The sequence below is a fragment of the Mobula birostris genome, chromosome 5 (genome assembly GCF_030028105.1).
Source record: "Mobula birostris isolate sMobBir1 chromosome 5, sMobBir1.hap1, whole genome shotgun sequence".
Taxonomy (NCBI): domain Eukaryota; kingdom Metazoa; phylum Chordata; class Chondrichthyes; order Myliobatiformes; family Myliobatidae; genus Mobula; species Mobula birostris.
Window position 1 is genome coordinate 99,929,884 of NC_092374.1, and position 20,346 is coordinate 99,950,229.

The window sequence follows — 20,346 nt, forward strand, 5'->3', positions numbered from 1 at the left end:
TAATAATGGATGCTATCTTTTTGAGGCATCACTACTTGAAGATGTCCACCATCATGGAGTCTAATACTCATGATAGAGCTGAATAATTTTACAACTCTCTGCAGCTTACTTAGATCCTGTTCAGTGTACGCCCCACACCCCATCCCCAATACCAGGCGGTAATGAATAAAATACATAAATACCAGCCTGTATTTACAATGTAAACAGCATTATAAGAAGTGGTTTAAAGTGTTTCCAGGGCAGTACAGTGATGGGGGTAATAGAGGGGAGTGGGGGGCTAACTAGAATGGTTGATCAGATTAACAGTGTTGGGCAAGAAATTTTGAAGATGGCATGAAATTTTTGTTTTATTAGCCCTGTAACACTTTGGAAAAGGTGGTCCATTGCCATGACAAATCAAGGAACTGTTTCTTGGAAAATTGGAATCTGGATATTGGAGGATAGGCTTCTGGTTGGGTTGGTTCTATACAGTGTGGGAGTTTGGTGCCTGGCCAGAAAGGAGGAGGAGGGCCTGCATTTCTGATGGCCTTACCGCCTGTTGTCCACTGTAGGGCCTTGAGGCACAGTTATTGGGCATCGTGGTGAGGAAGGAGAGGCCAGAGTTGGAAGAACAAAAGGACTCACTCGTCATTAACATTGCTGCCGGCAAGAAGAAGCTGAAAGAACTGGAAGATGAGATCCTGAGGTAAGGAGATTGACTAATGCCTGGGCAAGACCAGACCAAACCAGCCAGACCCGTGGTCACTTCTGCACACCAGTAATTAGCCAGTGGTCACAGGACACTGATATCCCATTGAATGGTTGGGTGAACAGATACTACTGAGTGTAAATCCCACACTAAATGCTGGAGAAACTCAGCAGTCCTGATGAAGGGTCTCCGCCCAAAATATTTATTGTTTATTCCCCTCCATGGATGCTGCCTGACCTGCTGAGTTCCTCCAACATTTTATGTGTATTTCTCTGGATTTCTAGGATCGGCAGAATCCCCTGTTTTTGAGTGTGAGTCCCAGTGTGCAGTTGGGGAAATTTACTAAACATGGAATACAAGCATTGGAAATACAAGTGAAGGAAGCTGTTCAGCCACTCCTATCTGCTGCACTATTCAACCGGGTGGTAGCCAATCTTTCTTTACCACTACTTGTTATCTGTTCCCTTAACATCCAAAAATCTATCAATTCATATTGAATATTTTCAATGACTGAAGAGTTTCAAAAATTCACCAGCCATCAAGTGAAGAAACAACCCTCAGCTCTGCTCTGTGTAACCAAGACCGATACTTTGAGGCAGGTTCTGTTAGCACTGCAAATACTAGTAAATAATTGTGTCCCTTTCAATATTACCTTTTCTCGTTCTTCTAAAGGCAACAGAGAAGACTCTATTTGATTTTTAACATCACAGCACTGTGTACAGCACAGTCCAGGCCTACCAGCCCACCATGTTGTGCCAACCTTTTAACCTACTCCAAGATCAATCTAACTGTTCTCTCCCACGTAGCCATTTTACTTTCATCCTTTTGCTTATCTAATAGTTTCTTAAATATTCTGAAAGAATCTGCCTCTACCACTACCCCTGGCAGTGTGTTCCACATATCCATCATTCTCCGTGTAAAAAACCTCACCTCTTACTCCCCCCCACCATATTTTCCTCCAATCATCTTAAAATTATGCCCTCTTGTTTTAACCATTTCTGTCCTGGGAAAGAAGTCTCTGATTTCCACTCTATCAATGCCCCTTATCTTCTTCTAGACCTCTATCAAGCCACCCCTCAGCCAGTATAGGATTATTGGCAGGATTTTTAAGCAGTGTAGAAGAGAGCAGTTCACATCTAGAGATCCCTTAACTTAGCAGCACAAGTAGGTAGGGTTGTTAAGATGGTGTATGGTGTGTTGGCCTTCATTAGTCAGGGGATTGGATTCAAGAGCCATGAGGTAATGTTGCGACTCTATAAAACCTGGTTAGTCCATACTTGGAATATTGTGTTCGGTTCTGGTCACCTCATTATAGGAAGGATGTGGAAACTTTAGAGAGGGTGCAGAGGGGATTTACCAGGATGCTGCCTGGATAGAGAGCATGCCTTATGAGAATAGGTTGAGCGAGCTAAGGCTTTTCTCTTTGGACTGAAGGAGGATGAAAAGTGATTTGATAGAGGTGTATAAGATGATAAGAGGCACAGAATGAGTGGACAGTCATCACCTTTCTCCCAGGGCAGAAATGGCTAGGACAAAAGTGTTTAGAGAAAAGTAAAGGGGATGTCGGAGGTAGATTTTTTTTATAAAGAAAGCAGTGAGTATGTGCAATGTGTTACCAGAGGTGGTGATAGAGATATTTAAAAGACTCTTAGATTGGCATGTAGATGACAGAAAAATGGAGGGCTATGTGGGAGAGAAGGGTTAGATTGATCTTAGAGTAGGTTAGAAGTTGCCACTGCATTGTGGCTTGTACCATTGTAGTGTTCTGTATTCTAGTTTCGTTGTTCCAAAGAGAAAAGCCCTTGCTTGCTTATATATTTAATATTTTCTTTTTGTATTTGTACAGTTGGCCTTCTCTCGCACATTGATTGCTTGCCAGCCTTTGTGTGTCGTTCTCATTTCTTCCACTGTGAATGCCCGCAAGAAAGTGAACCTCTGGCTAGTATATACCTACTTTGTTCATGTATTAACTTTGAAGAGGAGGTGGGGGAACCCTTGCGTTGGAGAGCTGGGATTCGGGAACGTGCCCTGTATCTGGAGGTTCTGGATGGGATGAAGCATTTAACCCGCTGCTCTGTGTCTTGCCAGGTTATTGAATGAGGCCACGGGGTCATTACTGGATGATGTCCAGTTGGTTAACGCCTTACAGACTTCAAAGGTCACTGCCACAGAAGTAGCAGAACAGATAGACAACAGTGAGACCACTGAGGTGAAGATTGATGCTGCTCGAGAGGTTAGTGTAACTGAACTTGCCTCGCGAAGGGAACTGTTTCCTCTGACCGCAGGTGTAATGGGATACACCTGACCTTTCATCACAAAGAACATGGCTTAAGCTGTTACTGATATCAATCCTCAACAATAATGATCACCTAGACACAGAGAAAATCTGTATTAACTGATACTGTAAATGGGCTCAGTTAACAATCACATGATCAAAGTACCTGTGTGTTCACCCACCAGGTTCTGCTGACCTTCCCTGAACAAAAAACGGAAAAGTTCATACCCAGGAAATGGAGTCTACTCTGTCCAGCTGGACTTTGATTTATTATTCTTTGTTTATTTAGAGATAACAGGCCTATCTGGCCCAACAAGCGCTGCCTAATTACACCCATATGACCAATTAACCCACTAACCCGTCTGTATGTCTTCGTAATGTGTCCATTTTCAATTGCTGTGATTCAGCCAACTCTGAGCAAGAACCAGTTCACAAAATAGTGGCTGCAAAGCACAGTATGACAAAATGACAGCTTCTGTCCTTCCACCACACAGCAGGAACAAAGACATTTGCTTTGTCTGCTTCCTCTGCCCTTGCCCAATCTGCAGATTTTAGTTCTTTCCGGTCAACAAACCAATTGCAGGGATCAAAATGTTAATACTATGAGATCTGTCCCCTGTACTTCAGACTGCAATAGGTGATTGTGTAGGTGGGGAGGCTGAAGGCAAAGTTGGCAGAGTCTTCAGTATCTGAGAACTCAGGGAAGGAAGATGTGACAATGATCTCCCCGCCTGTTGTCCAATTCCAGGGTTATCGCCCATGCGCTGAACGAGCTTCCATCCTCTTCTTTGTGCTGAATGACATGGGCAAGATTGACCCCATGTACCAGTTCTCACTGGATGCCTACATTGACCTCTTCAACTTGAGCATTGAGAAGAGCAAACGCACTCCAAAGCTGCACGAGCGCATCGTCAACCTCAATGAATACCACACCTACGCTGTGTACAGGTGAGCTGCCACTCACAGTCCATCCGATGTTGCTCTGGGACAACTGCCACACACAGGGAGAAACACACGCTCTCTCTCATCATGACCTCTCCCTTAAATCTATTACTCTTACAATACTTTAAACAGATACAGTACTGGCTGAAAAATTTGACAGATGTCTTGAGCAGCCCAATATGGTGTGCTGGGGTTGCAGAACTGTGTTCAGTGTGACAGTTCACAAATTAACCCTCCTCTTTCATGGCTTATTTCCTTCCTCCTCCATCTCTCACTGGGTTTATTCCTTCCTGGCCCAACCACGTAGACACCACAACCACAACCAAGAAAGACCACCAGTGCCTCTACTTTCTCAGCTGGCTACGAAACTTTGGCATGCTCCCTTTGATCCTGACCAACTTTTATTGATGCACCATAAAAAGCATCACCCTGATGCATCATGACTCAGTACGGCAACTACTTTGCCCATGATTTCAAGAAACTGTAGAGAGTTGTGGGCACAGCTCAGCATGTCATAGAAACCAGCTTCTTCTCTGTCGATACTTCTCACTACCTTGATAAAGCTGCATAATCAAAGACCCCTCCCACCCTAGATATTCTCTCTTCTCCCCTCTCCCATCGGGCAGAAAATACAAAAACCTGACAGCATGTACCACTAGGCTCGAGGATAGCTTCTATCCCATTGTTAAACGATCCCCTAGTTCGATAAGATGCACTCTTGACCTCACAGTCTACCGCATTACGACCATGCGCCTTACTGTCTGCCTGCACTGCATTTTCTCTGTAACTGTAATACTTTATTCGATAAGACAGTAAGACAAAGGAGCAGGATTTGGCTATTCAGCCCATCAAAGTTCAAAGTAAAATTTATTATCAGAGTACATACATGTCACCATATACAACCCCAAGATTCTTTTTCCTGTGGGCATATTCAGCAAATGTACAGAGCAGTAACTGTAAACAGGATCAATGGAAGAGCAAGAGTATAGGAGACAACAAAATATTGAAATGCAAATATAAATAAATAGCAATAAATAACAAGAGCATGAAATAACAACATAGAGTCCTTAAAGTGAGATAATTTTTTGTGAGAACATCTCAATAGATGAGTGTGATTATCCTCTTTTGTTCAAGAGCCTCACGGTTGAGAGGTAGTAACTGTTATTGAACCTGGTGGTGTGAGTCCTGAGGCTCCTATACCACTTACCTGATGGCAACAGTGAGAAAAGAGCATGGCCTGGGTGGTGAGCATCTTTGATGATGGATACTGCTTTTCTACGACAGTGTTTCATGTAGATGCGCTCAATGGTTGGGAGAACTTTACCCATAATGTACTGGGCCGAATCCATTACCTTTTGTAGGATTTTCCACACAAAGGCATATAAAGTCTGCTCCACCATTCATGGCTGAGTTATTTTCCCTGTCAACCCCACTTGCCTGCCTTCTCATAACCTATGATGCCCTGACTAATCAAGAACCTATCCACCTCTGCTTGAAACAGATATATTCTGCAATCTGTTATTGTTTTCCCTTGCACTACCTCAATGCACTGATGTGAATAGTATGTATGGATAAAATGCAGAACAAACCTTTTCATTGCACCAAGGCATATGACAATAATAAACCAATTTACCAACTGGTCACCACGCGTCTGCAGTTACTCCTGCCTTCTAGGCATCTATTTCTTCTCCTTCCCTCTTCCTCTTTCCTCTTTGATTCTGGATAGTCTCCAGTCTTTATACTTGGCTTTACTTGGCATTCACCTTCTTTCCTCTCACCATCCCACTCTCCACTTTCCACAGGGATCTCTCTCTACATGACCCCCTTCCCCACCAATATCCGTCTTACACTTACCTCTGCAAGCAGGACAAATGCTACATCTGCCCTAACCCTCATGCCTCACCACCAATCAAAGCCCCAAACACAACCCTTCCAGGAGAGACAATACTTCACCTATGAGTCTGTCGGGGTTGTCTACTGTATTCGATGTTCCTGATGCAACCTTTTCTACATCAGAGAGAGATTGGGGTGGCTGCTTCATCAAGCACCTTCACTCTGTCCACCACAGCAGGCAGGATTTCCCAGTGGATACCCACTTCAACCTGACTTCCCATTTCCATTCCAACATGGTCTCCTCTACTGTCACAATGAGGCTACTCTCGGGTTGGAGGAACAACAACTCATATTCATTCCAGGTAGCCTCCATCGTGATGGCCTGAACATTGATTTCTCTAACTTCTGGTAATCACCCCTCTTCCTCCCACTCATCTTCCCCCTCACCTGGTCTTACCTCTCATTTGCCACTCCTGTTCTCCTTCTCCTTCCCCCCACCTTCTTATTCTGGCTTCTTTTCCCTTCTTTTCCAGTCCTGATGACTGTTTATTCATTTCCGTACATGCTGTCTGACCTGCTGAGTTCTCCAGCATTATGTGTGTTTAACTTCCTTTCCCTAAACCCCTCAAACCCTGACATGTCTGACTCAATCTAAACTCCATCCACCACCTCCTCTGGTGGGTCACCAGCTTAGTGCGAGTTGCTGGAGCCGTTCCTTCTGCCTATGGCTGAGTGCCGTGGACAGTGTGAAATTTGGCCAACCCTGCCTTTCCATCTTAGGTACACGTGCCGTGGGCTCTTTGAGAGGCACAAGCTGCTCTTCAGCTTCCAGGTCTGCATCAAGATCCTGGAGGTAGCCGGAAAACTCAACATGGATGAGTACAACTTCTTCTTGCGTGGGGGTGTGGTGAGTGCATCCAGTGGGAACGGTGGCGTGCAACTTAAAGCTGAGTGGAGCTCCAGAACGTGGGGTTTAGTCATTGAACCTACCTTAAAGGGGTCTGTGAACCTCTATAAGCCTGTTAGGGACGTTGAAGGCCAAACGTTTGTGATTGCACAAGTTGGCTGGAGGCCAAAGAGATGGCCTGTTAGAGGACTATATGTGCGTGGATGAGTGGGTGAGTGTGCAGGAACGGGGTTAGTTTTTGTGGCTGTTGCTTTGTCGCTTGTGTGTTATTCTGCCAAGCATGGTGGGCATGCTGTCGGTGCTGGGAAGTGGAGTGATGCTAGCAGGCTACCTCCCCCCCGCCCCCCCAGCACATCCCTTAGGTGCGTTGCTTGTTGACACATTCCACTGTATGTTTCAATGTGCCTGTGGTAAATGAATCTGAGCGTGTGGATACGGAGAGGAAATGTTTGTGAATCCAGAGGGTCATATAACCGGACTGCACTTATCCCCCCCTGTCAGTATCTCCCTGACCGCTACGACCAAGGACGAGGGCAAAATGAGCCCCACCCATTTCCAGACACACACCTCCATTACTGAATATGTCCTGGTCCCTCCCTCCCCTGTTGTGGTCTTACCTTCAACAGATGCTGCACCTTGCACACCTCCTCTGAAGAAGTGTCACCATTCTTCTGGCACTAACAGAGCATGCGTACAACTCACTAACCCTAACCAGAATGTCTTTGAAATGGGAGAGGAGACTGAAGCACTCAGAGGAAACCTTGTGGTCACAGGGATCACATACAAACTCCGTACACACAACTGAACTCCAATTCTACAGTCCACACGGTAATGCATTACTCTAAACGCTACACTACTGTGTCGTCCACTCTGGTGGAGACAGGTAGAGATTGGGGTGAGTAAGATCTGCCATGAATTATTCAGCTTTGTTAGTGTTCCATCTAGGACCATAGATGAGCTGTAGAGGAGCCTCCTTGGATATGGGAGGGGAGATGATGGTGCACAGTTTGTGATGAGTTGGAAAGTTCCTGCTCCAGTGCACTTTTCCCCTTGTAGGTGCTGGACAGAGAGGAGCAGATGGACAACCCATGCCCCGGGTGGCTTGCAGATACCAACTGGGACAATATCACAGAGCTCGATAAGCTGACCAACTTCCATGGAATTATGAACTCATTTGAACAGTATCCCAAGGACTGGAATGCTTGGTACACCAGCTCAGTGCCAGAAACCGCACTGTTGCCAGGTGAGTGCGTTAGGAACATTCAGACAGGTGGTGGGACCCACAGTTTGCCATGAGTCACACTGAAATATCACACAGAAAAAAAGACTCTCTCTGTGCTAAATACACCTCTCATTATTTTATAAACCCCTGTTAGTTTGTACCCCAGCCAGAGAAAACAATCCAAATTTTGGAACTGGAATTGGAATTGGTATGCAGAATTATTGTTTCATGTACCGAGGTACAGTGAAAAGTGTTTCTGGATAAGTTCATCAGATCAAATCATTACATGATGCATTGAGGTAGAACAAGGTAAAACATTGACATTATGCAGAATAAAGTGTAACAGCTACAGAGAAAGTGCAGTAAACAGTAAGATATCTGTCCTGTCCTTATAGCTAACACTCTAATCCAGGCAATATCCTGCTGAACCTTCTGCAGTTTATTCACCGTTGCCACTGGCTTCAAAGAACATCACAGTACAGCATAGTGCAGGCCATTCAGTCCACTATGTTGTGCTGACTTTTATCCTACTCTGATATCAATCTAGCCCATTCTTCCCACATTCCCATGTCATCCCAAAGCTTATTCATCATTACACTCAGTTTGTTCTCCTTTGCACTCATACACTGAAGAATGACAATTATCAGTCTTAAATTTCCATCTTGATCCCCATTATCTAGGCCAGGCTCTCTTCTTGCTGCTGCCATCAGATCCTTGGGTGCCACTCCACCAGATTCAGTAACAGTTAATATCCTACAACCATCAGACTCCTGTACCGGCATGGCTAACTTTACTCACCACAACACTAAACTGATTCCACAACCTACAGACTCACATTCAACGACTCCACAATTTATGTTCCCAGCATTATTTATTCATTAAAGGTTCAAAGTATGCAACTCTGAAATTATTCTTTTCTGGGTAGCCGTGAGAACAAAAAAGAAAAGAAAGGAAAGGCCCCAAATCCCCCCTCCCCATACAAAAAAGAGTTAACCTAGTGGAACAGGTACATCAACCTCCAAACCCCTCCTCCCACACAAAAAAACAAATAAAACAGAACAGGCACATCAACCCCCAAATCTCCCTCCCCACACAAAAGAGTGAAAAAATCGAAACAGGCACATCGACCCCCAAATCCCCCCACAAAAAACGAGAAAGATTGGAGGGGGAACCCAGAATACAAAGAAAAAACTGTAAGACTGAAAAAAAGTGTATAGTCCAAGTTCACATCCAAAACGCAGAAAACCTGGGCAACATTCTCCAGGCACAACAGCAGGCTCTTCCCTCGCCGGTAGCGTAGAAGAGCAATCCTCAACAATCAGAAATGATCAACGAGCTGCAGTGGCTACATAGAACATAGAATAGTACAGCACATTACAGGCCCTTTGGCCCACAATGTTGTGCCGACCCTCAAACCCTGCCTCCCATATAAGCCCCCACCTTAGCTTCCTCCATATACCTGTCTAGTAGCCTCTTAAACTTCACTAGTTTATCTGCCTCCACCACTGACTCAGGCAGTGCATTCCACGCACCAACCACTCTCTGAGTAAAAAACCTTCCTCTAATATCCCCCTTGAACTTCCCACCCCTTACCTTAAAGCCATGTCCCCTTGTACTGAGCAGTGGTGCCCTGGGGAAGAGGCGCTGGCTATCCACTCTATCTATTCCTCTTATTATCTTGTACACCTCTATCATGTCTCCTCTCATTCTCCTTCTCTACAAAAAGTAAAGCCCTAGCTCCCTTAATCTCTGATCATAATGCACACTTTCTAAACCAGGCAGCATCCTGGTGAATCTCCTCTGTACCCTTTCCAATGCTTCCACATCCTTCCTATAGTGAGGCGACCAGAAATGGACACAGTACTCCAAGTGTGACCTAACCAGAGTTTTATAGAGCTGCATCATTACATCACGAATCTTAAACTCTATCCCTCGACTTATGAAAGCTAGCACCTCATAAGCTTTCTTAACTACCCTATCAACCTGTGAGGCAACTTTCAGGGATCTGTGGACATGTACCCCAAGATCCCTCTGCTCCTCCACACTACCAAGTATCCTGCCATTTACTTTGTACTCTGCCTTGGAGTTTGTCCTTCCAAAGTGTACCACCTCACACTTCTCTGGGTTGAACTCCATCTGCCACTTCTGCATTCTATCAATATCTCTCTGCAATCTTTAACAATCCTCTACACTATCTACAACACCACCAACCTTTGTGTCATCTGCAAACTTGCCAACCCACCCTTCTACCCCCACATCCAGGTTGTTAATAAAAATCACGAAAAGTAGAGGTCCCAGAACAGATCCTTGTGGGACACCACCAGTCACAATCCTCCAATCTGAATGTACTCCCTCCACTACCACCCTCTGCCTTCTGCAGGCAAGCCAATTCTGAATCCGCCTGGCCAAACTTCCCTGGATCCCATGCCTTCTAACTTTCTGAATAAGCCTACCGTGTGGAACCTTGTCAAATGCCTTACTAAAATCCATATAGATCACATCCACTGCACTACCCTCATCTATATGCCTGGTCACCTCCTCAAAGAACTCTATCAGGCTCGTTAGACACGATCTGCCCTTCACAAAGCCATGTTGACTGTCCCTGATCAGACCATGATTCTCTAAATGCCTATAGATCCTATCTCTAAGAATCTTTTCCAACAGCTTTCCCACCACAGACGTAAGGCTCACTGGTTTATAATTACCCGGACTATCCCTACTACCTGTTTTGAACAAGGGAACAACATTCACCTCCCTCCAATCCTCCGGTACCATTCCCGTGGACAACGAGGACATAAAGATCCTAGCCAGAGGCTCAGCAATCTCTTCTCTCACCTCGTGGAGCAGCCTGGGGAATATTCCGTCAGCTCATTATTCCGTACTGATCATATTATTGATATTATTGTTGTTCTGTATTTATATGGTTTATCATTACTTGTGCGTTGTTTGTCAATTGTTGTGTGTGGTTTTTCATTAATTCTATATGCCTGCAAGAAAATGCATCTGAGGATAGTACATAGTGACATACACCTACTTTGATAATTACTTTGAACTTTGGTCTTCCTTTCCAGTCCTGATGAAGGGTCTCAGCCCGTGATGTTGTCTGTTCATTTGTCTCAATAGATGTGCCTGATCTGCTGAGTTCCTTCAGCATTTTGCGTTTGTTGCTTTGTGTGACTGATGCTTCTGTTCCCCTCACCAGTGGAATGGGAGAATACCTGCAATGAGCTTCAGCGGATGCTGATCGTACGATCCCTGCGGCAGGACCGTGTAGCCTTATGCGTGACGTCCTTCATCGTCAACAACCTTGGCTCCAAGTTTGTGGAACCCCCGGTGCTAGACATGCATTCGGTCAGTGTGAAACAGGGCAGCCGAATGGCCTTCACTGAACACCCAGCACCACACAATCCTAAACCACTCTTCCCCTTCTTATTGGTCAAAATGATACACGTCAGAAGGTCAAACTTGAAGGCAGAATATAGGCGTAATGGTTGGACTTTTAGCAGTGTGGAGGAACAGAAGGATCTTGGGATCCACATCAATAGATCCCTTAAAGTTGCCACCCAAGTTGATAGGGTTATGGTATGTTAGCCTTTATTAATCGGGGGATTGAGTTCAAGGGCTGTGAAGAAGTGCGTCAGCTCTATATAACCCTGGTTAAAGCATGTTTGGAGAATGGTGTTCAGTTCTGGTCTCTTCATTAAGCGTCTGTTAAGGTTTCATTTTTGTTTTTTTCCTCTCTCTTACTGTACCATTTAAATGGCTGTGGTGTGTGCTTTGTGCTGGATGTTGGAGAACCGGGAGACCCAGAGTCTCCCGGGGAACTACATCTGCATGAAATACATCTTGAAGACCATGTTAGGGATCTGGAGCAGCAACTGGATGACCTTCGGCTTGTACGGGAGAGTGAGGAGATAATTGGTCAAAGTTACTAGGAAGTAGTCAACCCAAAGTTGCAGGAGGCGAGTAGCTGAGTGACTGTCAGGAGAAATGGAAATTGGCAGTTAGAGCAGAGCACACCTGTGGCCAATTTCCCTCAAAGACAGTATACCATTTTGGATACTTTTGTGGGGGATGACCTCCCAGGGGAATGCCACGGTGATTGGGTTACTGGCACTGAGCGTGGGTCCGTGGTGCAGAAGGGAAAGAGGGAGAAGAGGGGAGTGGCAGTGAGAGGGGACTGAATAGTGAGGGGAACAGACAGGGGATTCTGTGGGCATGAACAGGACACCCGGATGGTATGTTGCCTCCCAGGTTCCAGGGTCGGGGACATCTCGAATCCCGTCCACAACATTTTGGAGAGGGAGGGGGAGCAGCCAGATGTTGTGGTACATATTGGTACCAATGACATGGGAAGGAAAAGCAATGAGGTCCTGGAAAGAGAATTTAGAGAACTAGGTAGGAATCTGAGAAGCAGGACCTCCAGGGTAGTAATTTCTGGATTGCTGCCCGTGCCACACGCCAGTGAGGGTAGAAACAGGGTGATTTGGCAGATAAATGTGCGGCTGAGAAGTTGGTTCAGGAGATAGGGCTTCAGGTTCTTGGAACATTGGGATCCCTTCTGGGGGAGGGATGACCTGTACAAAAGTGATGGGTTGCACCTGAACCCGAAGGGGACCAATATTCTCATAGGCAGGTTTGTTAGAGCTGTTGGGGAGGGTTTAAACTAATTTGGCAGGGGAGTGGGAACTGGAGTGAAGGGACTCAGGATAGGATGTATGGTAAAAAAGTAAAGGTAGCGTGCAGTCAGATTGTCAGGAAGAGCAGGCAGGTAATGGGACTTAGTTGCAGCCAACAAGCTGAGTATCAAATCATTAGGGATGCAGAATCAGAAAGGATAGCAAATACGGTACTCATGATGTTGTATCTAAATGCATGTAGTATAAGAAATAAGGTGGATGATCTTGTTGCACTATTACAGGTTACCAGGTATGACATTGTGTCCATCACTGAATCGTGGCTGAAGGATGGTTTAGTTGGGAGTAGAAGGTTACACATTAACTGGAGGGATAGGCAGGGTAGGCAGAGGGGGTGGTGTGGCTCTACTGGTAAGGAATGGCATCAAATCAATAGAAAGATGTGACATAGGATTGGAAGATGTTGAATTCTTGTGGGTTGAGTTAAGAAACTGCATATATATATATATATGCAGGCCTCCCAACAGTGGCTGGGTGGTGAATCACAGATTACAACAGGAAATAGAAAAGGCGTGTCAAAAGGGCAATGTTATGGTAGTCATGGGAGATTTTAACATGCAGGTCAATTGGGAAAATCAGGTTGGTAATAGATCTCAAGAGTGAGTTTGACCAACCTAAGAGATGGCTTTTTAGAGCAGTTTGTCATTGAGCCTACTAGGGGATCAGCTATACTGGATTGGGTGTTATGTAATGAACTGGAAGCAATTAGGGAGCTTAAGGTAAAAGAACCCTTAGGAGGCAGTGATTACAGTATGATTGAGTTCAACTTGAAATTTGATAGGGAGAAAGTACAGTCTGTTGTAGCAGTATTTCAGTGGAGTAAGAGAAATTACAATGGTATGATAGAGGGGTTGGCCAAAGTAAATTGGAAGGAGCTGCTGGCAGGGATGTCAGCAGAGCAGCAATGGTGTGCATGTCTGGGAAAAATGAGGAAGGTGCAGGACGTGTGTATTCCAAAAATGAAGAAATTCTCAAATGGTAAAATAGTACACCGTGGCTGACAAGGGAAGTCAAAGCTATTATAAAAGCAAAAGAAAGGGCATACAACAAAGCAAAAATTAGTGGGAAGATAGAGGATTGGGAAATTTTTAAAAACCTACAGAGAACGAGTAAAAAAATCATTAGAAGGGAAAAGATGAAATATGAAAGCAAACTAGCAAATAATATCAAAGTGGATAGAGAAAGTATCTTCAAGTTGTTAAAAATAAAAGAGAAATGAGAGTGGATATAAGACCGCTAGAAAATGAAGCAGGAGAAACAATAACGGGGGACAAGGAGATGGCTGATGAACTAAAAGACTGATTTTGCATCAGTCTTCATTGTGGAAAACACTAGCAGTATGTCTGATGTTGTAGCGTGTGAGGGAAGAGAAGTGGGTGCAGTTACTATTACAAGGGAGAAGGTACTCAAAAAGGTGAAAGACCTAAAGGTACATAAGTCACCTGGACCAGATGAACTGCACCCTAGGGTTCTGAAAGGTAATATTAGAGATTGTGGTAGCATTAGAAATGATCTTTCAAAAATCATTGGACTCTGGCATGGTGCCAGAGGACTGGAAAATTGCAAATGTCACTCCACTCTTTAAGAAAGGAGGAAGGCGGCAGGAAGGAAATTATAGACCAATTAGCCTGACCTCAGTGGATGGGAAGATGCTAGAGTCAATTGTTAAGGATGAGGTGATGGAGTACTGGGTGACACAGGACAAGATAGTACAAAGTCAGTATGGTTTCCTTCAGGGAAAATCCTGCCTGCCGAACCTGTTGGAATCCTCAGAGGAGATTACAAATAGGATAGATAAAGGGGATGCAGTGGATGTTGTTTATTTGGACTTTCAGAAGGCCTTTGACAAGGTGTCACAAATGAGGCTGCTTACCAAATTAAGAGCCCATGGTATTACAGGAAAATTACTAACATGGCTGATTGGTAGGAGGCAGCAAGTGGGAATAAAAGGTTACTTTGCTGGTTGGCTGCCAGTGACTAGTGGTCAGTGTTAGGACTACTTTTTATGCTGTATGTACAGTTGAAGTCAGAAGTTTACATACACCTTAGCCAAATACATTTAATCTCAGTTTTTCACAATTCCTGACATTTAATCCCAGAAAATATTCCCTGTCTTAGGTCAGTTAGGATGACTACTTTATTTTAAGAATGTGAAATGTCAGAATAATAGTAGAGAGAATGATTTATTTCAGCTTTTATTTCTTTCATCACTTTCCTAGTGGGTCAGAAGTTTACATACACTTTGTTAGTATTTGGTAGCTTTGCCTTTAAATTGCTTAACTTGGGTCAAACATTTTGGGTGGCCTTCCACAAGCTTCTCACAGTAAGTTGCTGGAATTTTGTTCCATTCCTCCAGACAGAACCGGTGTAACTGAGTCAGGTTTGTAGGCCGCCTTACTCGCACACACTTTTTCAGTTCTGCCCACAAATTTTCTATCGGATTGAGGTCAGAAAATTATGTCAAGGCTAGTTTCATCCCTGGGAGCAATTTCCAAATGCCTGAAGGTACCACGTTCATCTGTACAAACAATAGTATGCAAGTATAAACACCATGGGACCACACAGCTGTCATTACCACTCAGGAAGGAGATGCATTCTGTCTCCCAGAGATGAATGTACTTTGGCGCGAAAAGTGCAAATCAATTCCAGAACAACAGCAAAGGACCTTGTGAAGATGCTGGAGGAAACAGGTAGAAAAGTATCTATATCCACAGTAAAACGAGTCCTATATCGATTCATGAGGAAGGGAAATTATGTGGATATATTGAAGCAACATCTTAAGACGTCAGCCAGGAAGTTAAAGCTCAGTCGCAAATGGGTCTTCCAAATGGACAGTGACCCCAAGTATACCTCCAAAGTTGTAGCAAAATTGTTTAAGGACAACAAAGTCAAGGTATTGGAGTGGCCGTCACAAAGCCCTGACCTCAATCCGATAGAAAATTTGTGGGCAGAACTGAAAAAGCGTGTGCGAGCAAGGAGGCCTACAAACCTGACTCAGTTACACCAGTTCTGTCTGGAGGAATGGAACAAAATTCCAGCAACTTAATGTCAGGAACTGTGAAAAACTGAGTTTAAATGTATTTGGCTAAGGTATATGGAAACTTCTGACTTCAACTGTAAATGATTTAGATGATGGAATAGATGGCTTTGTTGCCAAGTTTGCAGATAATACAAAGGTTGGTTGAGAAAACAGGTAGAATGCATAAGGACTTAGACAGATTTGGAGAATGGGCGAGAAAGTGGCAAATGAAATACAACGTTGGAAAATGCATGGTCATGCACTTTGGTTATCAAAATAAATGTGCGGACTATTTTCTGAACGGGAAGAAAATCCAAAAAATCTGAGATGCAAAAGGACTTGGGACTTTAGGGTGTTGTGCAGAACACCCTAAAGGTTAACTTGCAGGTTAGAAAAGATGTGCTGGCATTAGAGAAGGTTCAGAGAAGGTTCACAAGGATGATTCTGGGAATGAAAAGGTTATCATATGAGGAACGTTTGATAGCTCTGGGTCTGTACTTACTGGAATTTAGAAGGATGAGGGGGGAATCTCATTGAAACCTTTCAAATGTTGAAAGTCCTAGACAGAGTAGATGTGGAAAGGATGTTTCCCATGGTGGGAGAGTCTAGGACAAGAGGGCACAGCCTCAGGATAGAGAGGCGTCCTTTCAAAACAGAGATGCTGAGAAATTTCTTTAGCCAAAAGGATGGTGAATTTGTTGCCACATGCAACAGTGGAGACCAGGTCATTGGGTGTATTTAAGGCAGAGATTGATAGGGTCTTGATTGGATATGGCATCAAAGGTTATGGGGAGAAGGCAGGGAGCTAGGGTTGAGGAGGAGAAAAGAAAAGGATCAGCCATGATTGAATGGTGGAGCAGATTTGATGGGCCAGGTGGCCTAATTCAGCTCCTATGTCTTATGGTCTTATCATAGGAAGGATGTGGAAGCTTTAGAGAGGGCGCAGAAGAGTTTTACCAGGATGCTGTCTGGATTAGAGAGCATGTCTTATGAGGATAGGCTTTTCTCTTTGGAGCAAAGGAGGATCAGACATGATTTAAAAGAGGTGTACAACATGATAAGAGACATAGACAAAGTGAACAGCCAGAGACTTTTTCCTAGGGCAGAAATGAGGAGAATAATATTAAAGTATTTGAAGGAAATTGTAGAGAGGGATGTCAGAGGTAGAATGTTTACAGAGTGGTGGGTGCGTGGAACACCCTGCTAAGATACCTGAGCAGATACCTCAGGAGCGTTTAAGAGACTGCTAGATAGGCACTGGGATGTAAGAAAAATGGAGAGCTATATGGGAGGGAAGAATTAGTTTGACCTTGGAATAGGTTAAAAGTTCAGCACAACATTGTGCTATGATGGTCTATATCCTGCGTAGGTGATTGATGACTCCAACACAAGGACACCGCTGATATTTGTGCTTTCGCCGGGGGTTGATCCCACCAATGCCCTGCTACAGCTGGCTGAACACTCAGGAATGGCAGCCCGCTTCCATGCACTGTCACTGGGTCAGGGCCAGGCCCCCATTGCCACACGGATGATCACCGAGGGAGTAGCAGAAGGTAGGTGGCACCAAACAGTTTACCCTGGCCCCAGACCGGCCCTCTCCACCTTATCACCATCCCCATCAACATACCATTCTCCTCCATTCCCCCGTGTCCGTAACTCCTACGATTCCCCTCAACTGCTCCCTCTCTGAGTGAGAGGAGCCTCCTGTATTCCCCACTGAATTTTTCACCACCTGTCTTGCTACTTTACCCCCACACTGATATTGCCCACGAGGGCAAACACATCTTCTTCTCCAATTTCATTCAGTTTTCAAGCTTAGATTCTTAAAGATTAGTCATATTTGTCACATTAACATCAAAAGATTGAAACAGTGAAAGGGGTTGTTTGTATCAATGACCAACACAGTCTGAGGAAGTGCTGGGGCAGCCCACAAGTAACCTTATACTTCCAGCGCCGACATAATATGCCCAAGCTTATTAGCCATAACCATATGTCTTTGGACTGTGGGAGGAAACGGGAGCACCTGATGGGGGCGTACAAACGTCTACAGACAGCGATGGGAATTGAACCCTGATTGGTGATAGCTACATTGTGCCAACCACTACACTGCTGGGCTGCCACACCTACACCCATACCCCCTCTCACCTCCCTCTCCCAGCCACACCTCCCTCTTCCTCCCATACCCCCTCTTCCCCCACACCCCCCTTCCTCCCATACCCTTCTCCCCCACACCCCCTCCCTCTTCCACCCCACACCCCCTCTTCCCCCCCACAGCTCCCTCTCCCCCACACCTCTCTCTTCCTCCAATACTCCCTCTCCCCCACACCTCCATCTTCCCCATACCCCTCTTCCTCCCATACCCCCTCTTCCCCCACACCCCCTCTCCCCCATACCTCCCTCTCCCTCCCATACCCCCTCTCCCACACACCTCCCTCTTCCTCCCATACCCCCTCTCCCACACACCTCCCTCTCCCCCATACCCCCTCTCCCACACACCTCCTCTCCCACACACCTCCCTCTCCCCCATACCTCCCTCTCCCACACACCTCCCTCTTCCTCCCATACCCCCTCTTCCCCCACACCTCCCTCTTCCCCCACACCCCCCTCTTCCTCCCATACCCCCTCTCCCACACACCTCCCTCTCCCCCATACCTCCCTCTGCCCCAAACCTCCGTCTTCCCCATACACCCCCTCACCCCCCTACACCCCCCGTACCCCTTACACCCCTTCTACCCCTACACCCTCTCTACCCCCTACACCCCCTCTACCCCTTACACGCCCTCTATCCCTTAAACCCCTCTACCCATTACATCCCCTCTACCCTTTACACCCCCTCTATCCCTTACACTCCCTCTATCCCTTACACCCCCTCTACCCCCTATACCCCCTGTACCCCCTCTACCCCCTATACCCCCTGTACCCCTTACACACCCTCTATCGCTTACACCCCCCTACCCCCTACACCCCCCAACCCCCTCCACCCCCTCTACCCCTACACCCCCTCTACCCCTACACCCTCTCTACCCCTTACACCCCCTCTACCCTCTACACCCTACACACCCTCTACCCCCTACACTCCCTCACAACCCCTCTCCCCCACACCCCCTCTACCCCCTATACACCCTCTACCACTTACACCCCCTCTACCCCTATACCCTCTCTACCCCTTACACCCCCTCTACCCTCTACCCCCTACACTCCCTCTACCCCTACACCCCCTCTACCTCCTACACCCCCTCACAACCCCTCTCCCCCTCACACCCACTCAACCCCCTACACCCCTGCACCCCCTCTACGCCCTACACCCCCTCTACCCCTTACACCCCTCTGCTCCATACACCCCCTCTACCCCTCACACCCCCTCTACCCCTCACACCCCCTCTACCCCTCACACCCCCTCTACCCCTCACACCCCCTCTACCCCCTACACCCCCTCTACCCCCAACAGCCCCTATACCCCCTACAGCCCCTCTACCCCTTACACCCCTCTACCCCCTATACCCCCAACAGCCTCAATACCCCTCACACCCCCTCTACTCCTCACACCTCCTCTACCCCTACACCCCCTCTGCCCCTTACACCCCCTCTACTCTACACCATCTCTCCCCCTACACCCCCTCACACCCCGTCTACCCCTTACACCCCTCTGCCCCTACACCCTCTCTACCCCCTCTACCCCTTATACCCCCTACACCCCCTCTCCCCTCACTCCCTCTACCCTTTACACCCCCTCTACCCCTTACACCCCCTCTACACCCTACACCCCCTCTGCCCCTTACACCCCCCTACCCCTTACACCCCTCTGCCCCCTACACCCTCTCTACCCCCTACACCACCTCTGCCCCTTACACCCCCTCTACCCTTTACACCCCCTCTACCCTTTACACCCCCTCTACCCTTTACACCCCCTCTACCCCTTACACCCCTCTACCACCTACACACCCTCTACCACTTACACCCCCTCTTCCCCTCACACCTGCTCAACCCCCTACATCCCCTCTACCCCTACACCCTCATTACCCCTACACCTCATCTACCCCCTACACCCCCTGTACCCCTTACACCCCTCTACCCCCTACACCCCTCACAGCCCCTCTACCCCTACACCCCATCTACCCCCTACACCCCCTCTTCCCCCACACCTCACTCTTCCACCCTACACCCCCTCCCCCCCACACCTTCCTCTTCCCCCCACACCTCCCTCTCCCCACCACACCTCCCTGTCTGCTCTGGAGGGGTATGGAATCTCTGAATTGGGGAGTATCTCTGCTCTGAGGGGTGTAATCCCCGAATTGGCAGAGTATCTCTGCTCTGGGGGGGTGTAATCCCGGGGGGGGGGAGGAATCCCTGCTCTGGGGGGTGTAATCCCTGAATTGGGGGAGTATCTCTGCTCTGGGGGGGGGGGGAGAATCCCTGAATTGGGGGGAGTATCTCTGCTCTGGGGGGGGGTGTAATCCCAGGAGGGGGAATCCCTCCTCTGGGGGGTGTAATCCAGGGGGAGGGAATCCCTGCTCTGGGGGGTGTAATCCCTGAATTGGGGGGAGTATCTCTGCTCTGGGGGGGTGTAATCCCCGAATTGGCAGAGTATCTCTGCTCTGGGGGGTGTAATCCCTGAATTGGGGGGAGTATCCCTGCTCTCGGGGGTGTAATCCCTGAATTGGGGGGAGTATCTCTGCTCTGAGGGGTGTAATCCCTGAATTGGGGCAGTATCTCTGCTCTGAGGGGTGTAATCCCCGAATTGGGGGAGTATCTCTGCTCTGGTG

General features: G+C 46.8%; 1 protein-coding gene across 1 annotated transcript in view; it reads left to right on the top strand.

Moving 5' to 3' along the window:
- The window catches only part of dnah2 (dynein, axonemal, heavy chain 2), a 609,335-nt gene that overhangs the window by 469,965 nt on the left and 119,024 nt on the right, over positions 1-20,346 (top strand). Inside the window, exons 72-78 of the mRNA XM_072258532.1 lie at positions 552-685; positions 2,777-2,921; positions 3,712-3,911; positions 6,519-6,645; positions 7,702-7,888; positions 11,070-11,218; positions 16,953-17,136. Coding sequence (XP_072114633.1) covers positions 552-685; positions 2,777-2,921; positions 3,712-3,911; positions 6,519-6,645; positions 7,702-7,888; positions 11,070-11,218; positions 16,953-17,136 — 1,126 coding nt within the window. The remainder of the gene's footprint in view (positions 1-551; positions 686-2,776; positions 2,922-3,711; positions 3,912-6,518; positions 6,646-7,701; positions 7,889-11,069; positions 11,219-16,952; positions 17,137-20,346) is intronic.